General features: G+C 40.5%; 2 protein-coding genes and 1 long non-coding RNA gene across 6 annotated transcripts; 2 read left to right on the top strand and 1 right to left on the bottom strand.

Annotated features, from left to right (window-relative positions):
* Positions 1–210: 210 nt before the first annotated feature.
* Positions 211–1,095, bottom strand: LOC145738013 (histone H2A-like). The gene is made up of 3 exons (XM_081992876.1): positions 844–1,095; positions 605–737; positions 211–545 (listed from the first exon to the last, which is right to left on the bottom strand). The coding sequence occupies exons 1-3, from the start codon at positions 989–991 to the stop codon at positions 380–382; spliced, it is 447 nt and encodes a 148-aa protein (XP_081849002.1). The 5' UTR covers positions 992–1,095; the 3' UTR covers positions 211–379.
* A 2,684-nt stretch (positions 1,096–3,779) lies between these two features.
* LOC145738016 (uncharacterized) lies at positions 3,780–6,280 on the top strand. 2 transcript variants are annotated; one of them, XR_014180553.1, is made up of 4 exons: positions 3,780–4,935; positions 5,001–5,106; positions 5,178–5,970; positions 6,036–6,280. It is a non-coding gene; the product is annotated as an uncharacterized LOC145738016 (long non-coding RNA). The 2 variants fall into 2 exon arrangements; XR_014180552.1 differs by having other exon boundaries at positions 3,782–5,106.
* A 3,020-nt stretch (positions 6,281–9,300) lies between these two features.
* On the top strand, positions 9,301–12,597 carry LOC145738014 (uncharacterized). 3 transcript variants are annotated; one of them, XR_014180550.1, is made up of 5 exons: positions 9,301–10,402; positions 10,526–10,685; positions 10,733–11,115; positions 11,352–11,631; positions 11,775–12,597. XR_014180550.1 is itself a non-coding variant. In XM_081992877.1 (3 exons), the coding sequence occupies exons 1-3, from the start codon at positions 10,211–10,213 to the stop codon at positions 10,768–10,770; spliced, it is 390 nt and encodes a 129-aa protein (XP_081849003.1). In that variant the 5' UTR covers positions 9,301–10,210; the 3' UTR covers positions 10,771–11,330. The 3 variants fall into 3 exon arrangements, 1 of the variants encoding a protein (XP_081849003.1); XR_014180551.1 differs by having other exon boundaries at positions 11,352–11,673; positions 11,735–12,597; XM_081992877.1 differs by lacking the exons at positions 11,352–11,631; positions 11,775–12,597 and having other exon boundaries at positions 10,733–11,330.
* Positions 12,598–22,198: the final 9,601 nt, after the last annotated feature.

Here is a 22,198-nt window from a genome sequence, read left to right as displayed (position 1 = left end):
TTACTAATTATTTACTGTAGTACACACCTTTTTATCAAAACCTGATATTAACAAATAGAAAAACAATAAAATATTTTACAACTATTGTAGAATTTCTGTTGTTTAATGTGAAAGCATACCAAATATAACCGGCTCATTTAATTAATTAAAATAACCGCTCAAAAAGCATCTTAGTATTACATTGATTGCAAGTTGAAATAAGCACCCAACTAATAACAAAATCTAAACTTTATTGAAAATATGCACATATTATATGAATTACATGAAAGAAGTATATATAGATTAAAATTTGAAAAAGCCATAACAGTATCCCTAACAATAAAAACAGAATACATTTTTAAAATACAAATAAGAAACTGAATAAAACAAAAAAAAAAAACTAACAATCTTGAGATTTACTAGTGCTCGCTGCATTTCCATTGGACCTACTCTTTTTCGGTAGTAGAACAGCCTCTATCTTGGGCAGCACTCCACCTTCACTGATTATTACGTCTTTCAACAGCTCATCAAGTTCTTTATCGTTCCGAACTGCCAACTGAATGTGCCTGTAAAAAACTTATATACTTAAAATATGTTGCCACAATGAAAAAAAATCACAACATACCTAGGAATGATTCGACTTTTTTTGTTATCTCTGGCGGCATCGCCGGCTAATTCTAGCACTTCGGCGGCTAGATACTCCAAGACGCCTGCTAAATAAACTGGAGCCTCAGATCCTATTCGTTTGGCATAATTGCCTACAATAAAAAGTTAATTTGGGAATTTAATGCAAATTTGTTCCTCAATCTACATATTTCATGTTTTATCTAGTAAAAATATTGGGGTTATATACAATACTGTTACCTTTTCTTAGTTTTCGGTGAACTCTCCCTACAGGGAATGTGAGCCCTGCACGACTTGAACGGGACTTTGCCTTTGCCTTTTCCTTACTTTGCTTTTCCTTACTATGCTTTTCCTTACTTTGCTTTTTTTTGCTTTGTTGGTCACTCATACTGATTCTGCTAGTAATCAATAACGGTATTAATATCTTAAGTCAGAGTCAGGAATAACTCAACTTGCCTTTATCAAATTATCGATTTAAGGAATAATGTTCAATCACCACCGATTCTTTAAGATACGCGAAGCCAAATGAAAATGCTGTTAAAAATGGCGTAAATTTATTCAACGGTTCTATAACCCCACCCAACATCAAAATGTCATATATGTGACATGCCCCAATTGACGGATGCCGAAATAAAAGCAGGGTTGCCAGATTAAGTGATTTTCTCCAAAAATTTTTTTTCTCTGTTGATAATTTTTCGGAACGACTTCTCCTGGGGGACAAATACTTACCAAAAGACTAACTGATGAAACCAACCCTTTTGGGATAACTTGAGTTTATGAAGAACGCACTACTCTTTTACAATCTGCGAGAGAGTATACTACTAAAGTTTTGTATTTCAGTTTGGTTTATAAAACAGAGTTCTAGTAGATTTTTCATAAAAACTCTGTGATTTGGGCTACATTTTGAGGTTTGTACGAACCTCTTACATGTCACACGGGGACCCAGCTTGAAGCTGTCAAATTGTAACATCTTTTTCAAAAGTGTGTTTACTTGCACTGCTCTATTTAACGGTCAATATCTCGGTTATTTGTGATTTTTTATTTAAAATTGTATTCACCTAAAAGAAAGACAAAACTACATACTACATTTTCACGTTTGAACCAACCTTCTAGCTGTCATACGGACCAAGTTAGAAGCCGTCGAATTGTGACACCTTCACTCTTTCTTCTAGTACCAGTTACACTTTGTTTCATGTCGAATATAGACAGATTTAGATAAAGTAGAATTTGAATTTTGAATACGTTTATTACTCTAATATTCCTTCCTTAGGTAAATAAAAAAAAACACCAAAAAGACTTAACACAAAACAGTATAATATAAATTCCTCGTCCACGTCCTTTGTTCCCCCTCTCTAACGACCCCAACGACCTCGCTCCCATAACTCCGGCTCACTTTTTAATTGGCCGACCATTAATGGCTGCACCAGATGTCAATTTACACGATGTTCGTGAAAACCGTCTGAATCATTATCAACGTATACAGCAACTTCAACAACACTTTTGGAGGCGATGGTCCACCGAATACCTAACCGAATTGCAATGTCGCAACAAATGGACCAAAAGGGTTTGCCCTATTGCTATCAATGACCTGGTTGTGATCATCGAAGACAGACCACCTTTAAAATGGGCATTGGGACGGATAGTTTCGCTTCATCCCGGCACTGATGGAATCACAAGAGTAGTCACCGTAAGGACTGCGGGAGGAGTCCTCAAGAGGCCTGTAGCCAAATTATGCAGACTTCCAGTCGAGGTTGAAAGAGGAGCCTTTTAAGGCGGGGGCAATGTTAAGGCCGAAAATATTCATAAGAAGTGAAGTGTCAGTGTTTGGACCTAACCCTAAAAACAAACTTGTGGCTTTGGATGCCGCGGAGGCGTCGAGAATAAGCCACTCATGTAATATTCAACACTAACTGTTTATTAGACAGCTACAAACGTGATATTACATAAAACATCTTAAAATCTAGGTCGTACGAATTGGGTTGTAATCGCGGATCGCAAACTCTCTTTTGCCGCTCTCTGTCACTGTCAAGTCCCCCCCGTCGATGTCCGGGGTCTGTCTATTGTCGTCTACCGACGAGGTCCGCGGTGTTGCCAATACGATCAGCTGACGCTGATCTGGGGCGAATGCCAATTCGCCACAGGGCTCCAGGGGGGCAGAGGGAGGGCTTCCACCCAAGAAATCACATCCGCGGCAATCAGGGCTGCCTTAAGTGTGCGATGGAAGCGCTCGATGCATCCATTTGCTTGTGGGTGGTAAGCGGTCGTCTTAATGTGCTGAACGCCGAGCATGACGTTGAGCTGTCGGAAAAGTTGGCTTTCAAATTGGCGGCCTCGATCTGTCGTCACCGTCGCAGGAACACCAAAACGGGAAATCCAACCCTCCAGAAGTTTGCTTGCCACGGTCTCGGCGGTTATTTCCTTAATCGGGATAGCTTCTGGCCACCTTGTAAAACGGTCAATGATCGTAAGAAGGTATCGGTAGTCATGACTCGGTGGAAGGGGTCCTACAATGTCTAAATGAATATGAGTGAATCGATCGTCAGGCATACCTAGTGGTGCTAGCGGTGTCCGAGTATGTCGTCCAAATTTGGCTCGTTGGCACTGGAGGCATTCTCTAGCCCAATGCTTCACTTGGCGGTTCATGTTGTGCCAAACGAAACGCTCTGCAATCATCCGCAACGTTGCGGCGTATCCTGGGTGTGCTTGGTCATGAAATTTGCGAAAAATGTCTCGCTGGAAAGCGGCTGGCACATACACGCGTATGCGTTCATTTTGTATAGAACAGTACAGCGGCTGCTGGCTATCCGGTGGAGTAATACGTTGAAGTCGTAAGGAACTGTTTGGGTCACGTAAAATTCGTTGCAGGTCATCATCGGTAGTTTGGGCATCAGCAAGGCGGTCGAAATCAATTGTAACGGCTGCGGCTACCGCGTCTAGTTCGGTGCGGGAAAGTCAGTCAGCAACTACATTATCTACTCCTTGAACATGTCGAATGTCGGTGGAGAATTGTCCTATAAATTCCAGCTGTCGAATTTGTCTCGGGGATTGACGATCATGTCGTTGTTGGAGAGCATATATTAAGGGCTTGTGGTCAGTGTAGATGGTGAACTGTCTTCCTTCGAGAAAATGGCGGAAGTGCTGAATGCCACAGAATATAGCTAGCATTTCTCGATCATAGGTGCTGTAGTTCCGTTCGGTCCTAGATAGCTTACGGGAGAAAAATGAAATCGGTTGCAAGTGTCCGCCAACCAGTTGTTGCAGTACGCCTCCAATTGCAGTATCCGATGCGTCGACAGACATACTAAGTTGAGCATGTGGTGCTGGGAAGACTAATTCGGAAGAGGCGGCTAGGAGTTCTTTGACTCTCGAGAAAGCTTCTGCTGCGGTGGGCGGTAGACTGAGGTCACGCTGGTTCCTCTTTTGAAGAGACAGAAGCTCAGTTAGAGGCATTAGCTCTGTCGCGGCGCCTGGTAACCAACGCCTGTAGAAATTCACATTCATAATAAACTAAATTTTCATTAAAGTCAATTTAATTTTATCAAAGTTAAAGCTAGACATTTGTATATGACATGCTGTACTTCAAATTTACACAAAACTAAAACTAATCTTAACTTAAAAGTGAATCAACTTTCCATTGGGTGAAATTCAGGCTAATTTGTCAACCCTTTGTCACTTTTCGTTGGGGTAAAATGTGAAACTTTATTTGTTTTTTTTCTCATTCTCTGTTTATCGGTCTTACTCCATATCCCCAATTTCTTTTCCATCGTTTTATCAAGGATACCCTAATTCCGACTAATGCAGTAACCTCAGCCAAAGAAAACTTCATCCCCTGTTTAATATTTTTAATTTTACAAATGATTATTTTATTGCTAAACTCTTTCACCCTTTTTAGGTTAGAATATGTCTAGAATACGTCAAAGTCAAAAACACATCTGTCATTTAATTTAGCATATCTCGAAAAGTATAAATCACAATCATTTTCATTCAATTTTACATGTAATTTAAATTTGAATTAATTTTTTAATTTGAAGGTATAAAACGGGCATGGACCCCCACTAATTTACATTAAATTAACTTTAATTTAATTTTTTAATTTGAGGGTATAAACCAGGTATTAGTTTTTTTAAATAGAACCTTATATTTTTTAATACATTTGTAGATACTATGTAGAATTTTCAAAGTTTTATGTTAATGTCTATACTTCAAGCTGATAGTTTTACTTGAGGTTTTACTAATATTCATTTTTTTTTCAAAGCTCGTCAGACGAAGAACAAGAAAATGGAGAAACAAATTATGAAACAGAAACAGAAACCGAAGATTTGGTGAATACTGGTAATAAAAACGCAAACACCCAGAATACAGATGGATGACACGATCCTTTACTTTTTCGTTTCCAGTCACTTTCTCTGTGAGCCTGAGTGTCTGAAATTGTCTCTACTCCGGTGAAATTTTAGGTGTTAATTTCCCCTTGTTTTTTTTTGTCTGTTTTAATAATCATGGGCGGTAAGTTGATTTGTGCTCTTTAGCTCATTACTCGTAGGGTATGTATCCTCATGTTTTTCTTTATTCTATAGACAATTCACCTCCACGTTTTACTCCAACTCCTGATAGTGCGCGCGCGGGTGGCGTATTGCCGCCCTACGTGCCTTGGCTGCCCTTCTCGCACGTGTATCCAGCGGACGGGGTTCGCAACCATCCTCCCAGCATAGCAACCCGTGGGGGTCTCCTGACCCGTCGAGGCCAGCGACGCCCCCGGCCCAAGCCGAGGAGCCTGCTACGGGGAACGGGACTGCCCCGCCGCAGCCCGCTGATAGGGAGCCTCCTGACCCTAGGCATGGAGCCACCATCATAATCAGTGGTGCTAATTGCACCATAAATTTCAATTATTATTAATTTTTAATTTTTTTTCTCTTATTATTGTTATTATATTTTTTTTTATTACTTTATCTTATTTCGTTTGTTTATTTTTTTTTTAGTAGTAATATTGTCACGTTTTAGGGGTAGCGTAGGAAGAGAAACAACAAACGTAGCTCAAGTATGTCTCCTTTATTTTTATACCGAAGATAATGCCTAACTAAATCTTACCCCCAGATTAAGAGGGCCGCCAGTACCGCTACAGGCGGGACGCACATGGAACACTCTCTACGAGGGGGTGCGTGGGGGTGTGTGTGTGTGTGAGTGTGCGTAAGGCCTTCTGATGTGCCGCCAAGCGGAACCCGCTCGATACGAGCAGGGAACCCCTATGTCCGACAAGCCCGAAGGATTTACTTTAGGCACTGCAAGCCCTCTTGAAGTGTCGCCAAGCGAAACCCGCTCGATACGAGCAGGGAGCCCCTATGACCGACACGCCCAAAGGACTTACTTCAGGTACTGATAGGGTCAAGAGTCCCAACGGTCACCACTGGGTTGCGTAAGAACTCTAGTCTTTTCAGCCTGGATTTCCAAGAAGGTATCGAGCCGTCCGGGCACTAGGAAGTTCGGACTGATGCTCGATAGACCGACCCAGAGACCAGTAATCTTCGATGGCTTGAGACGCTGATTAAATACTCATCTCATGACCCCAATTTGCCGGTCTCGCTGATTCGGCAGTGCACTGGGGGAGACCGGGGCCAGACTAGGTAACGGAACATGGTGCAACTTATGTTATTCGTGACATCTCCCCCCTCTGAAGAGTGTTCGCCCCGGACACTTAACCCTAACTTAACTAAATAACCTACATGCCCCATGGCTTTATTTACAACGTGTGACCAATCGTAACTTATGTCCTATTACGCTCCCCTTGTTATCTCCCTTGTGGTTCTCCTGGAATCTGTTGCTCCTTCCTGGAGGGCGGCCTTACGCGGCTTCGTCTTGCCTATCTGTGCGCCAGAGCACCCGTTACTCAGTTCGCGGGTGGTGGCGCCCTCTACTGACTTTCCTCGTCCACTTCGAAGTGCGCGGGATGGTCGCTTGTTCCGTGAGTTCCTAGGTTGTGATATCCTGGCGGAAGAGGGCGTGACGGTCGGTCAACCTATTTAAATATGTATCTTGTAAGTTTATGTTTTATTGTTTATACTTAATTGTTTAGACTATGTAAGCTTTATGAAATATACTTAGTTTGCACCCTACTTATGCAAAATGTTACCCTTACAACTTATTTTATTGTTCAACTTCCTTGCTTTCTACGTCTGAATCCACATCGGATATATCCCCCAAAGTCCATTCATCGTAAAATGGTAAAATCCTCCCTATGTGCACTATATCCGTTTTTTTTCCTTTTTCCTGTTCTACTTCATAGTTAACTTCACTGAGTTTCTTTATTATTCTGTAGGGTCCGAACCATCGTAGCAGCAGTTTCTCACTTTTTCCCACTTTCCTGATTGGGATGAATATTTTCACCCTATCTCCTACCTCAAATTCACCATCTCTGTGATATTTGTCGTAAATGTCCTTGTCCTTCTCTTGTTTTTTGTGGATATTATCTACAGCAATTGCCCTTAACAATAAAGCTTTCTCTCGTAATTCGTTTGTGTTCGATTCGTCCTCAGTTTCTAAAAGGGTGGCGTCGAGTGGGAGTGTGGGGTTCCTTGCGAATATTAGTTGAAATGGGCTAAAACGTGTCGTCTCTTGTTTGGCCGTATTGTATGCAAATGTCACGAAAGGCAGATAAGTGCATCAATCTGTCTGCTCTGTTGCAGTATAGTGACAGCATGTCTGCCAACGTTTTGTTTAAGCGTTCAGTTAGGCCGTTGCACGAGGGGTGGTATGCCGTTGTAAAACTGCTTTTCAGACCCATAATCTGTTGTAGTTCCTGCACTAGTTCGGATTGGAATACCTTGCCTCTATCGCTGAGGATGCTTCTAGGAACGCCGTGAATTAGTATTACTCGTTCTAATAGGAACTTTGCCACAGGTCCTGCCTTCCCGTTAGGCAGGGCCGCTGTGATGGCGTATCTTGACGCGTAGTCTGTCACCACTACTATCGTTGTCTTGCCTTGGTTACTCCTCCGGAATGGTCCCAGTAGGTCTATCCCTACTTTATCAAATACCTTGCCCACTTTTATTGGCTGGAGTAACCCCAATGGCTTATCATTTGTTGGCCCTTTTCTCGCCTGGCAGTCCCTACATCCTTTAACGTAATTTCTGACGTCCTTAGTCATAGAATCCCAATAGTATTTGGGAGTAAGTCTACTTAGAGTTTTTGTTACCCCCATGTGTCCGCTGGTAGGAGCGTTGTGAGCTTCCCACAAAATTTCCTCCCTAAGTGACCGGTGTATCACGAGTGCGTGTTCCAGTCCTTCCTTCGTTTGTGTTGCTCTATACAGAACGTCCTCCCTCAGCCTAAAATTCTTTATTTTCCGTCGTGTCAGTGCGTCAACGTTTGTTGATTCGGGGTTGCTTATTGCTGATTTTAATTCTAGTATGTCCTTATCTTTATTCTGCAATTCTCCTATGTCTAACGTTGATATCGTAAAAGTGGGTATATCATCTAATTCGGCTTCGCTCCACCCTGCCACCGGGTTCCGTGATAGACAGTCCGCATCTTGGTGCTTACTGCCCTTTTTGTAGACTACCGTGTAGTCAAATTCTGCCAACGTGAGAGCCCAACGTGCTAATCTTCTTGAGTGATCTTTCACATTGTGAATCCAACATAATGCGTGATGATCTGTTACGATTTTTACAGGGTGTCCATAGATTAGATGCCTTAGGTAGGTCATCCCCCAGACTGCTGCTAATAGCTCCAGCTCGCTGATCGAATAGTTCTTCTCAGCTTTTGACAAGGCCCGGCTTATATAGGCTATCGGGTGGTCTTGACCGTCACTGCCTTCTTGGAGCAGAATTGCCCCTATCCCGTCTATACAGGCGTCCGTGTGCATTGTACATCCCACATTAGGATTATAATGTTTTAATACTGGGGATGACGTAAGTTTTTCTTTCAGCAGCTCAAATGCTTTCACCTGATCTTCACCCCAGCAGAATTTGTTCTTTTTTGTGGCCTCATGTAAGGGCCGTGCCAATACCGCGTAGTCCTTTATAAATTTCCTATAAAAATTGCATAATCCTAAAAAGCTTTGTAGGTCCTTTGTTTTCTTTGGTGTGGGGAATTGCTTAATCCCTGCAAGTTTTTCTTCCTCTGGGCTTATTCCTTCTTTGCTTATTGTATAGCCCAAAATCCTTATCTTTTCCTGCAAATATTCGCATTTACTCGGTTTTAAGGTCAGATTGGCTTCTCTCATTTTCTGGAATACTTTCTGTAATTTTGCTAAGTGTTCCTCTAAGTTTTCTGAATTAATAATAATATCATCTAGATATATTAGTATGTCCTTCCACTTTAAGTCTCTAAATATCTTATCTGCAAGTTGTTGGAAGGTTGCTGGTGCATTGCATAGACCAAAGCTTAACACGTTGAATTCGTATGATCCATGTCCCTGTGCCGTGAAAGCCGTGTATTGTTTGGACGACTCTTCTATAGGAATCTGCCAGTAACCCGAGAACATGTCCAAAGTTGTAAAGTACTTGGCATTTCCCATGTATGTGAGAATGTCATCGATTTGTGGTATCGGGTAAGATGATTTTTTGGTGACTGGGTTTATAGTTCTTTTGTAATCCACGCAGAACCTCGTGGTGCCATCTTTCTTTTTCACCAGTACAACGGGGCTTGCCCACGGCGAGTGGCATGGTCTTATTACTCCGCAATTGAGCATTTCTTTTATTTGTGTGTCAATGATTTCTCGCTCGGATTGTGAGAATCTATAAGGGCGGCATTTCACTGGTCTATCTTCTGTTACTTCTATTTTGTGCTCTATCAGTTGTGTTTTGCCCATATATTTTGGTGACTTGCAAAACACGTCCCCATATTCAACCAGTAGACTCTCTAGTTCTTTTTTGAACTGCTTATCCGTAATGTGGTCCAGTTTATGATCTTCCAATGTCACCACTTCTTCGTCTACTCTCTGAGTTGTACAGAGTGCTGTTGTGCTCAAACCACTGGGCTCTTCTAGCCGTGCCACCGTTGTGTCTTTGTAAATAACCCTTCTAGTTGGCCCTAAGTTCTTGAGGGTCAGTGATATAGAGTCTTCGGCTCTTTCTAGGTTGCATAGTAGGTTGTTGCGTACTAGCCATCCCTCATTTTGTACTACCAACATTTCTGTAGACAAGGGTATTTCCGGTGACGTTTTGATGGTTTTTTCCTCTCCTGGCTTCAGGGTGTAATCTTCATTTGCCTTCAACTTAATTATCACGTGGTCACCGTTTTCTATGTAGTTTGGCAGGGTGTTACAGGAGCTGGTTTCTTGTGTCTTGATTTTTCTTGGTCGGGGTTCTTTATTTTTTGAAACCAGCACCGTCACACTTGTTTCCTTGAATGTCTCATACAGAAGGTCTTTAAGCTTTTCCCAATCTGACTCGCTGTTTGCGGATGTCAATCTAGGTATAGCCACCTTACTTATTTTATTTTGTACTGCCCAATCTTTCAATTTCCTACAGCACTGTTGTAGCGTATGAGTAGGGATATATTCGTTCCCTTCTTCTTTTAATATCATCTGTAGGGTATGTCTGTTTTTTTAAACAAACTGACCACGCTCCCTACGGGTAGTTTTTCTGTGTTGTGATCTGCCAAATGGTCCCTGATGGCTTTTCCTACTCCTCTATCTCTACTGGGAGCCGAAGAGACTGCAACGGCCCATGCAGTGCTGCTTGGAAGACTGAAGATGGACCCCGGCATTTCCTGGACCACCTCTGTCCAGTTTCGTGTTATGCCTGGTTTTTTGGGTGCAGAATTTCGCTTTCCCCCGAGCGTTAATACTAAGTCCCGATTTAGGGTGAGTGTGTTAGATATTAAGCAAATTGCTGCCTGCATTTCCCTTAAGAATTCCACTCCCAAAATGAGGGGTTGTGGTGTATTCTCTAATATTGTTGCTCTAATTTCCAATTTTCTCATGTAGTTTCCTCTGAGCTCCAGTGATGCCATTGTTTCGCCTAGACTTCTTACTTTCTGGCCGCCTGCTGTTACAAGCAACGTGGGTGGGCCTCCGGTTCTACGTTTCTTGTCAACTAGGAGATGGCTTATCACATTTAGTTCTGCGCCCGTGTCGATGATCGCTGGTACGTAACAGTCATTTACAACAGTATTAATAGACAGTATTTTGTAGCACGTCGGGCCCCGAGTGGAGAGGGTGACGGGGCTTAGTTTTGCCACCCCCTGGAGTTTGGGTGTTGCTGTCTACTTCTGCAAACAGCAGCAAAGTGGCCTATTTTGCCGCAGTTGTAGCATCTAGGCCTATTATCGTACGTTCTGGTGGATTGGTGCTGTCTTCCAGGATTCCCAGCCTGGGGAGTGCCGTAGACTCTCCTGGGTGGTGGAGGGGTTCTAACCTGGCGGGAATTGTAAAAGGGTGGCTGTCTTTGCTCTGTTGGCCCATAGTCTTTCCTAGGCGGCGGCGGGGTTCTGTACGAGCGGGTATTGTCAAATGGAGGTTGTCTTTGCTCTATTGGCCCATAGGCCCCTTCTTCTGTCTGACGCTGTGGTCTGAAGGTAAGTGGCGCTGAGCACTCTTCCGGGGCGTTATCTATAGTAGCGCAAAGCTTTTTGACCTCGTCCAAATTTCTGGGTGGGTTATTGGGAAAATTCGTCAGCCAGTAGTATTTGGCTTTTGGTATGTCTCTTAACCCATTCTGAAAAATATCTAGGAATTCGTCGAGGTCCAGGTTTTCCCTGTATTCCTCGTATAGTACCCGTAGATCGTAAAAGAAATTTTTTGTCTGTTCTAGGTCCCTCTGTTTCCTTTGCTTCACCTTTGCCAGCAGATGGCGACTGTGATTACCGTCGCTAAATTCTGTTCTAAATGCCTGACAGATGTGTAGCCAATTGCTTTCGGGGTTTGCTGCCTTATACTCTCTATACCAGCAGCACCCTGCAGGTACGAATGGAAGTATAGGATTTTTAGGGCATCGTTCCAACTATTTGCCACCGCTGTTCGTTCATACGTTCCGATAAATTGGGGTGCTGAATCGCTACCAGGGTTGAACGTCGGTGGGCTGATAAACTGAGGTAATGCGGGTGTTTTTTTCCCCTGCCTCTACAGCCGAAATGGTAATGTCCGCCATTTCCCTTGATCTCCTAATGCCTTCAAATGGTTTATCTCTTTTTTCAGGTTGTACCTGTGTTCCTGCCTCTATTACTGTATTTTCCAGATCGTTTTCTGGTTCTTGTGGCTGCTCGATGTCTTCCCTTCTTGTATTTACAAGCGTAAGGGTTAGGTAATCTGTCTCTGGCAACCAAGGGTCTCCTACGCTTGAACTCCTGTGCCTTGGTTGAAAGGGGCTGCTAGGATTTGCTGATCTCAAGTTGTACGCTTTTCTCATTCCTATTAGGGCGTACACTTGGTTTGGCCACAGATATGGAGATCGGTAGCCCCGGGATTCAACAAGGCGCCTCCACCATGTTACGTTTTAGGGGTAGCGTAGGAAGAGAAACAACAAACGTAGCTCAAGTATGTCTCCTTTATTTTTATACCGAAGATAATGCCTAACTAAATCTTACCCCCAGATTAAGAGGGCCGCCAGTACCGCTACAGGCGGGACGCACATGGAACACTCTCTACGAGGGGGTGCGTGGGGGTGTGTGTGTGTGTGAGTGTGCGTAAGGCCTTCTGATGTGCCGCCAAGCGAAACCCGCTCGATACGAGCAGGGAGCCCCTATGACCGACACGCCCAAAGGACTTACTTCAGGTACTGATAGGGTCAAGAGTCCCAACGGTCACCACTGGGTTGCGTAAGAACTCTAGTCTTTTCAGCCTGGATTTCCAAGAAGGTATCGAGCCGTCCGGGCACTAGGAAGTTCGGACTGATGCTCGATAGACCGACCCAGAGACCAGTAATCTTCGATGGCTTGAGACGCTGATTAAATACTCATCTCATGACCCCAATTTGCCGGTCTCGCTGATTCGGCAGTGCACTGGGGGAGATCGGGGCCAGACTAGGTAACGGAACATGGTGCAACTTATGTTATTCGTGACAATATACTCTTTAGTTGTTGAAAGTTGTCTCTTTTGTGTGTCTTTCCCATCTTTTTTCCTTATAAAGGCGTGCATTCTGGGGTCCAGGGATCATAATAGGGTAATATTCTGCTTACGTGAACAACTTCTCTTTTTGCTTTATCTGATCTGCCTTTCTGTATCTCATAGTCCACGTCCGACATTTTTCGTCTTATATAATAAGGTCCGAACCACCTAAGCAGCAATTTTTCACTTTTCCCTACTTTCCTTACCGGGGTGAAAACTTTCACTTGGTCACCCTCATTAAACTCCACATGTCTATGTTAACAATCGTAACGCAGTTTGTCTATCCTGTCGTTTTCTTATATTTTCAGCTGCAAAATTACGTATTGCCAGACTAGTTTCCCTAATTTGATTGCTATCAAGAGATTCAGCATGCGGCATAATGTTTGCTTCAGTTGGTAAAACAGGTTCTCGCCCATATACTAGCATAAAGGGTGAGAATTTGTGGTCTTGTTTCGCTGAATTGTAGGCAAAAGTTACATGCGGTAAGTATTGGTCTCAATTTGACTGATTTGTGTTGGTGTACATTGCCAACATATTTGCAAGAGTCTTATTAAATCGTTCCGTAAGACCATTTGTTGCTGGGTGATATGCCGTTGTAAATTGACTTGTAGTGCCCATTTCTTTCAATAGTTTTGTTACCAATTCTGATTGAAACACTTTTCCTCTGTCACTTAATAATTCCTTAGGCGCTCCATGTCTTGTAATTATTTTTTCCAAAATAAATTTTGCTACAGGCCCTGCTTTTCCACTTGGTAACGCCTCAGTTTCTGCCCAACGTGTTGCATAGTCTGTTGCTACCACTATCATGGTTTTTCCATTGGTACTTCGGCGGAAAGGGCCTAAAAGGTCAATTCCTACCTTTTCAAATGGTGTTCCCACAGGAATTGGGTGTAAAAACCCTATCGGTTTTTGATTCTGCTGACCTTTCCTAGCTTGACAATCTGGACATCCCTTAACAAAATTTTCAACATCTTTTTGCAACCCTTGCCAATAATACCGTTGCTTAATTTTTGATAGAGTTTTTGCTATTCCCAAATGACCACTCAGCGGTTCCGAATGGTGAGAATACAAAATTTATCCCAACTGTTGTGGTATTACTAATAGCTTATCTCGACCTAAATCATTCGGATTTACTCGGTATAAAATTCCGGATTCAATTCTGAAGTTTTTGCCTGCTTACGTAAACCAATTGTAGCATTTTCCGGGTTTTTGATTGTCATTATTATTTGGAAAATTTTTTCATCTTTCTTTTGTAACTCCTCAATATTACGAGTATCCAAAATAAATGTTGGTATTTCTTCAACGTCGTGTTTATCCGTATCTGGTTGCAGTACCGGATATCTACTTACACAGTCAGCGTCTTTGTGCGCAATCCCTGATTTATGGCACACCGTGTAATCAAATTCTGACAGTTTTAATGACCATCTGGCTAAACGACCTGTGGTGTCTTTTAATGTCTTTAGCCAACATAAAGCATGATGATCAGTTACGATTTTTACGGGTTTACCATAAATAAAGTGTCTTAAGTATGAAAGTGCCCATATAACTGCTAATCCTTCTAATTCAGTTATAGAATAATTTTTCTCCGCTTTGCTAAGACTTCTGCTTGCGTAAGCGATAGGGTGTAACTTATTTCCTGTGTCTTCCTGCAATAATATAGCTCCTATTCCATCTTTACATGCATCTACCCTTAATTCACACCCTTTGTTTGGCTGAAAATGTGCCAACGCTGGTTCACTAATCAATTTCTGTTTTAGTGTTTTAAACGCTATGTCATGTATGTCCTGCCAATCAAATTTATTCTGCTTCTTTGTCAGATCATGTAAAGGACGTGCAATTTTTGCAAAATTTTCTATAAACTTCCGGTAGTAGTTACAAAGTCCCAAAAAACTTTGTACACCCTTTACATTTTTTGGCCTTGGAAAATTTTCAATTGAAACTAATTTTGATTTATCAGGAAAAATTCCATCTGTCGAAATTGTATAACCAAGAATATTAATTTTTTCCTTTAGATATTCACATTTTTTAGGTTTTAACGTTAGGCCTGCACTTCGAAGTCTATCGAAAACTTTACGTAATTTTTCCAAATGTTCATCTATTGTTTCAGAAAAAATTATAATGTCGTCCATGTAAATTAAAACTTCTTTCCATTTTAAATCTCTAAACACTACATCCCCTAACTGTTGGAATGTTGCCGGGGCATTGCACAACCCAAAAGGCATTACATTAAATTCCCATAATCCGTGACCTGGCGCCGTAAAGGCAGTAAGTGGCTTACTTTCTTCTTTTACTTTGACCTGCCAATAACCTGAATACATGTCTAACGATGAGAAATACTGGGCGTCCTAAGTAAGTCAAAATATCCTCAATATTAGATCCTGACCACGAATTTTTCACTGTTACATTGTTTAACTTGCGATAATCAACACAAAACCGCGTCTCTCCAGACTTTTTCTTCACTAATACGACGGGACTTGCCCAGGGCGAGTTACTTTGTCTTATTATATCGTACTGTTCCATTTCCCTTATTTGCGTATCTATTGTTTCTCTTTCTTTTTGTGCCACTCTGTAAGGTTTCTGTTTTATCGGTTTAGCATTTCCTACGTCAATTTCGTGTTCAATTACATCCGTTCTCCCCATATATTTTGGTGTTTTTGAAAAAACGTCTCTATACTCCGCAAGTAGGGTTCGCAATTTATTCTGTAATCCTAAGTTTGCTATATTACTTAGATTATGGTCATTCATGGTAATTATTTCTTCATCATTTTCGGTTTCATTAATACAACAAACTGGAATTTTTGTCATGTCCGTTTTAATCGTTTTCTCGAGATTACCAATCGTGGAATTCTTTATTACAAAAATTCTAAGATGACCGACATTTTTAAGCTTAATATAAAAATGTCCATTCTGCAAAAACGGTAATCCTACGCAAATAAGACCTCTCGGTCGTAAAAAACTATCTTTCTCAATAAAACAATATTCCGCTAAGTCAGATGGTTGTAGGTTCAAGTTCAATCGGGTAACTATATCATTCCCGGGTTTCAACACGTAATCGCCGGCGACGGTAATTTTCAGGGAATTTACTGTTGGCTCGTTTGCTATGTTTACGAACAAATCTTGCTGTGGATCGCATTCTTCAGCTGAATCATAATCTCCAAAATTTATGATCAATTTGTCCGAGCCATGCTGCAATGTCACTTTATTGTTATTATAGTCAATGACTGACTTTGTCGTCGTCAAAAAGTTATGTCCCAAAATTAGAGCTTTGGACAAATTTTTAACCACTAATGCTTCAACGCATATCTCTTTATTATTTATTTCAATCGTCACTTGTGAATTTCCAATAGGTGTAAGAGGGTAACTGCCTGCCGTAATTAATTCAACATCATTTTCCAAAGAATACATGTTATTAATATAATTTAAATCCACAATATTTTTACACGCTCCGGTGTCTAGAACGACATTTACATTTTCTTGATTATTTACTTTTAAATGCACATACAATAACCCTCCTTTGACGCCCTTTGATGACAGGTGGACAATCTCGTTAGGGCTTCCTATTGACGAAATTGTCCTCTTTCGTTTGGGTTTTGATATACCCGATCATTTCGACGGTTATCTGAATTATTTCTGGAACTGTTTGCATTCCAGTTGCATGATGCATGCCCTACTCTTTTGCAATTAATGCATCTAATGCATCCATCGTGTGTTCTTGTATTAGGTAAATAGCTATTACCTTGATTTCGGTAAGGTGCTCTGTTTCCATAGTTTGGACCTCTGTACTCATTATTTCTATTCCCTTTCATATTCCGATTTTGGTAATATGGCCGTTGACCGCCATTATTTGAACCATTATTAACGGCATTGTTCCTTGGTGGCGTATTTCTTGTAAAATTTCCACGGTAATTGACAAAATTCCTGTTCGGACCGTTACTGGCGATATTCCTGGTATCTATGAAATTTCTCCTTGTGCTATTACTATTATAATAGACTCGATTTCGATTTGGATTGCCATCTCTGCGTGGAAAATTTGTTGTATTTCCTAGTCCGCTCCTCACTATTTGATTCTCATTATTTAACGCATCGGACACGGAAAGGAGTGCCGTATAACGTGTCATCTGATTCACCAGGGTTCTCTCTTTAATGTCACTCAGCTTTAACACTAGCTGTTTTAAGTCATTAAAATTTTGATTACCTGAACTCAGCAAGTAATACATTTCATAGTAGGATGGATGCAAACCATTTTCAAAATGGTCCCTAAACGTGTCAAAAGACATGGTCGGGTCAATTTCTGTTGCCAACGCAAGTAAATCAAAATAATATTTCTTAACATCCTCATTATCTTGATGTTTTCGTGTATTTAATCGAAACTTTAATTTTCTTAGTGGCTGTTCACCAGAAAATTCTTTTAAAAAGTCCGTTTTTATATTTGTCCATGTTTTTGCCTGGTTTGCCGGTTCGTTAATATAACCATCAAACCAAGTCTGAGCCGGGCCTTCCAAGAAATTTGCTAAGTAGGAAATTTTGTGGTTTTCCGACCAGCTGTTTGCAATCGCTGCTTTTTCATATTTATTCACAAAAATAATGGGAAAGTCTATAGATGGGTTAAATGTAGGTGGGCATGTAAACTTTGGTGTGGCTGGAGTTTTTGGCTCAGCCAAAGCTACCTGTAAAGTCATGTTAGCCATTGCTGCAGGATTGTTAGGACGTATCACACTGTTTCTCTCTCGAATTACAGGGGGTGGGCAAGGATTATTACAACCTTGTAATAAATCTTTGGGGCGGGATGAGGTAGGCTCTGGCACTACCACTTCTAAGGGACTTTCTTGCCAAGACTCTTCTGATTCTCGCGGTTTAGGCGTGTCCTACTCAACGAAGCTCTTGGCTTAAAAAACTGTTCTGGGGATCGTGATCCTGCTTTGGAATCTTTAGTTTTCTGAACTTGGGAAGTCGAAGCTTTGGTTGTTCGAATTCGCGGGGTTTCAATTTGAGCACTTACGACAGTTTTTTCGAAAGAGCTGTTCTCGTCCTCACTACTTGTTAATCTGACAATAGAAGTTGTTTTGTCAACTTCTGGGGCACCTGCAGATATCGATGCCTGTACAGAAGCAGGGAAACCGACAGTTGAGCTATGATGCGCGGGTTTGCAACGTATATAAATTAATTGGTACAGTTTTCGAGATGATTGGTGGTGACGTGCGTATGGGTGATGACGTCGGTGGCCAGATTCCTTTCGAATCTGGGAGGACAAAGTCCGATACCTGGCTGCGGTTTCTTTTGTCGTGCGTTTAGAGTAAAATTGTATTATAGTTTACTATACTAAATGAAAACGAATACTCGAATGGCTTATCGGGGAGATGAGCGGAGAAAGAATGTAAGGTAAAAAAAGATTGTCGGTTAAAAGTGGTTCGTGCAGGTCTGTTGGAATCGAGATTTCGTAGTAGTAGTCGAAATTATCTGGTGTTTAAGAATTTTAAACAATATTATAAATCACAATAGTATTTATATTAATTAAGACTGTATAAGATAAAATAGCTGGATAACACAGGGCATGTCGGCCGAGCGAAACGGACTCCTGCGTATAAGAGTGTATTTGGTACAGCACGAAATTCCTGGATGGACAAGTGTGTCACCCTGACTAATGGACGATCACCCGTGGCACGTTTTTGAATTACCTCGCCACTAATAAGACTTAGTGTGTAAGTTGCGTTGACAGGCCTGTCTGATGTAAGTTTAGTTTTGTTTGTTTCTATTTAATTGTAAGTGTTGTGTGATTATAGTTTACAGGCTTTTTTTTGTATTATCGTGCAATGCGTTCTATGTAGATACTAATATACATATACTGAATATTTATTTAAGATTTACGGGTTTAATTTAAAATCTGGCGTTGATGTCAGGAGTAACCCGTTACAACTGGCGCCCGAGCAAAAAAAACTACTACATACTTTTTTTTTTGGTATACAGGGTGGACCATAAGTAATGGGACATAGAGCTACAGCATATTCCTGACATCAAAATAATACGATTTAGCTGAATTGTCGTATACCGAAAGTTAATATTAAGAAAGATACAGGGTGTGAAAGTTGAAATTTTATTTTAGCTTTTTTGTCATATCTTCACGGTCTTTTGATATAAATTACTGAAAGTTGGTATAAAGGGGTTTTGGCAGGCGTAAAATACGATGCTTTCATTTGTTTTGTAGTAGCTGATAGGGGGCGCTAGCGGTAACCATCTCCGTCCCTTCAAGAGGCTCAAACTTTTTTTTACGGAACTAAAACGGCCATATGACTTCAAAATATGATTCTAAGATGTTTCCTACGTAAAAAAGGTATACTTGTTGTAAGTCTTAAAAGTCGACCGTTTTCGAGTTATTTAATCTTTTATTATTGCATGCATTTACATGTACAGCAGATTTTAATTACTATTTTTTTTTTAATTCTAAGTAGGATCTGATACAAAAACAAAAAGGGCGTTCATAACAACTAGCTTTATTTTAAAGTTTACAAACATTTTTTAAACGGTCAAATTTACATACAGAAACTGTTATGTGTGTAACTTAAGGGTATACAGCACATATCGTATTAACATACGACAATGCATGCAATAATAAAACATTAAATAACTCGAAAACAGTCAACTTTTAAGACTTCCAACAAGTATACCTTTTTTACATAGAAAACATCTTAGAATCATGTTTTGAGAGCATATGGTCGTTTCAGTTCCGTAAAAAAAAATTAGAGTCTCTTGAAGGAACGGATATGGTTGCAGCTAGCGCCCCCTATCAGCTACTACAAAACAAATGAAAGCATCGTATTTAACTCCTGCCAAAACCCCTTTATACCAACTTTCAGTAATTTATATCAAACGACCGTGAAGATATGATAAAAAAACAAAAATAAAATTTCAACTTTCACACCCTGTATCTTTCTTAATATTAATTTTCGTTATAGAACAATTTCGCTAAATCGTATTATTTTGATGTCAGGAATATGCTGTAGCTCTATGTCCCATTACTTATGGTCCACCCTGTATAAGTTGTTTTGTAAGTCTTACTAATGCTGGTATTTTTAGGTGTTTAATGCAAATGCATGGCTATCAGTATCGAATGTTGAGGTGCGGTATAATCAGAGTGTCTGGTATACTCAATACGGTAGTGCAGATAGGTCATACGAGTAGTGTTAAAGGTCAGCTTGGTCAGTAGTTGAAGGCGCTGGGAAGATCGAACTCGCAGCAGTGGGTGAAAGGGTAAGTCTTCTCGGTTCTGACTGGTTTGTTTCGTCGATGTTTTTGCCTTGGCACGTTGTCACCATTTCGTTGTAAAACATGTAAAATATATGGCCATAATAATAAAAATAATAAATTATAATTTTGAATAAATTGGTGAAGAGGGAAATACATTTTTTTTATGCCATTGTTAAATTGGTAATCCGGATCAGGGAGATTAAATTGTGTTCTGGAAGGGAAATTGTTGTTGCGTACATTTGAATAGTTTTCCATTTGCAATCCGGGCGTTATGAGGTAGATCTGTTGTTTAATGAACTTATAATTAAAGGATACCCGTTATTTGTTTGTCAAAGTGTGCATTTTGGCAGTGCTCAGTTATATTAATTATATACTTTGTTATTATTTTTGTTAGAGTTTAATGATAATCATACTGGTTATGATAAACGTGAATACATGAATTTGGTCTTTTTTGTAATTCTTTCTGTAATTTTGCAGGTTTTAAAGAAATACCCAACACACCTAAACGAAAGGAAAGTGAATATTCATTCGTTAACTACATGTATAGTTCAGATGATGATCTGAGCACGGTTAAACAAAGAAAGAAGAATAAAGAATCATTAGCCGCTTGTTTTTCGAGGTGTCCAGTGGACCAGCAAGGAAAACTTCAGAACCATAATGCTGTGGATCCAGACATGCAACACCACGGTTACGGTCAGCTAAATGATCGATTGATTGGGTCCTGTATTAACAGCCAAATGTATAGAATGCCGGTGGACTTGCAGAATCAGCCAACTTTCAATGGAACTAGTAATTTAACTCCGAAGGAATTTTTGAAAAGATTAAATGTATGGATAGAAGAACAACAGATTCCGCAACACGAACATTTAATGTGGGCCAGGAGATGCTTAAAGGGTACAGCGAAATTGTGGGACGAAGTTTTTTGTGATAGTATTAGTAACTATGAACAGTGGCGGCAGCTGTTCTTAAGAAAATTTTGGTGCAGAGATAGGCAACAACCAGAATTGATGGAAATATATAATGGACAGTATCAGGTGTGTGAAGTTTTTAGAATGGCTCCATATTTCCTAAAAATGATTAAAAAAATTAAAGATATAGATTTAATTACAATCGAAGAAGGAATAAACCCCTTAATTAAACATTTTCCACTGGAGACAGCAAGGATTTTGACCAGTATTAATCCATAAACAATAGAAAATATTTATGAAACCCTAGAACATTTGGGCGTTTTAGAGAACCGTAAAGTAGACAAGTAATACGGCGAATCTGGCAATAGCTTTCGACGCAGATCAGATAATGGAGTACAGTACAGACGACCATCAGATGATGTTTATGTAAATAACGCACAAAGAGACCGGCGCAGAGATACTACTAGGGAAAATTACCAGGACAACCGGAGATACTATAGAGATCAAGCTAATCGATACTATAAAGATGAACAGGACCACACCGCATATGGTCTGCCCGCAAGATACAACCGTAGAATTGGTGATAACCGACAGTGGGGTGGTAACGACAGATCCACAGATGCAAGTAAGTACCGGGAGGCACACAGAATGACCAGTAAAGAACACAAAACAGATGAGGAGTCTCAGTATAAGAGGAGCAGATACAATATAAACTCTATGAGAATACAAAAGAATGACAATATCGAGGACAGACAGGACTTTGGAGAGGAGAACTGTGAAAATTCGGAAAACTAATTGAGGTGTATTATAACAGCTCCGATAATACCCCTAATGTGAGTAAAGGAGCAAAATTTAGAGAACATTCACCAAAAGGCATTTCAAAGAAGTCTCATATAATTGGTGACAGGAAACAGCAGAGGAAAACACTTAGCAACTCGCCACGTACAATAGATATGACGGAAGACAATACACAAAAAAAGAAAGCATTATTAATTCTAGTCAGCTGTACCATCCGGACCTAGGCAAGGAATTTCATATGGAAACAGATGCTAGTGATGTTGCTATCGCCGGAAGGTTATATCAAGTCGTAGAAAATGAACAGCTGACAATTGCTTATTACAGTAGGAAACTAACTAATGCCGAAACAAACTATTATACATGTGAAAAAGAGCTGTTGGCCATAATATCATGCCTACTAAAATGGAAAACGATTGTAATGGGGGCAAGGATAATAATATGGAGTGATCACAAAAGTGTCGTTTCTGTTAAATTGTCAATTACTAAACCCAAGATTGACGAGATGGTATCTAAAAATACAAAATTTTAATTTTGGCATCAAACATATAGAGGGGAGAAACAATATTGTTGCGGGTGCTCTGTCGAGATTACCGTACGAAACATTAGA

This window comes from Ips typographus, linkage group LG14 (genome assembly GCF_016097725.1).
Source record: "Ips typographus isolate SLU linkage group LG14, UJ_Ityp_2.0, whole genome shotgun sequence".
In the NCBI taxonomy this organism is placed as follows: Eukaryota; Metazoa; Arthropoda; class Insecta; order Coleoptera; family Curculionidae; genus Ips; species Ips typographus.
Note: the sequence above shows the minus strand (reverse complement) of the source record. Positions and strands in the feature narration are given on the sequence as shown.

Excerpts from the sequence above, each read along its gene's own strand:
- LOC145738013 (XM_081992876.1), bottom strand. The coding sequence starts at position 991 with ATGAGTGACCAACAAAGCAAAAAAAAGCAAAGTAAGGAAAAGCATAGT. Across the intron at positions 738-843 it reads TCACCGAAAACTAAGAAAAG|GCAATTATGCCAAACGAATA; the intron begins GTAACAGTATTG and ends TTTTTATTGTAG. Across the intron at positions 546-604 it reads AAAAGTCGAATCATTCCTAG|GCACATTCAGTTGGCAGTTC; the intron begins GTATGTTGTGAT and ends AGTTTTTTACAG.
- LOC145738014 (XM_081992877.1), top strand. The coding sequence starts at position 10,211 with ATGGCTTTTCCTACTCCTCTATCTCTACTGGGAGCCGAAGAGACTGCA. Across the intron at positions 10,403-10,525 it reads ATACTAAGTCCCGATTTAGG|TTTCCTCTGAGCTCCAGTGA; the intron begins GTGAGTGTGTTA and ends TTTCTCATGTAG. Across the intron at positions 10,686-10,732 it reads GCCCGTGTCGATGATCGCTG|CACGTCGGGCCCCGAGTGGA; the intron begins GTACGTAACAGT and ends AGTATTTTGTAG.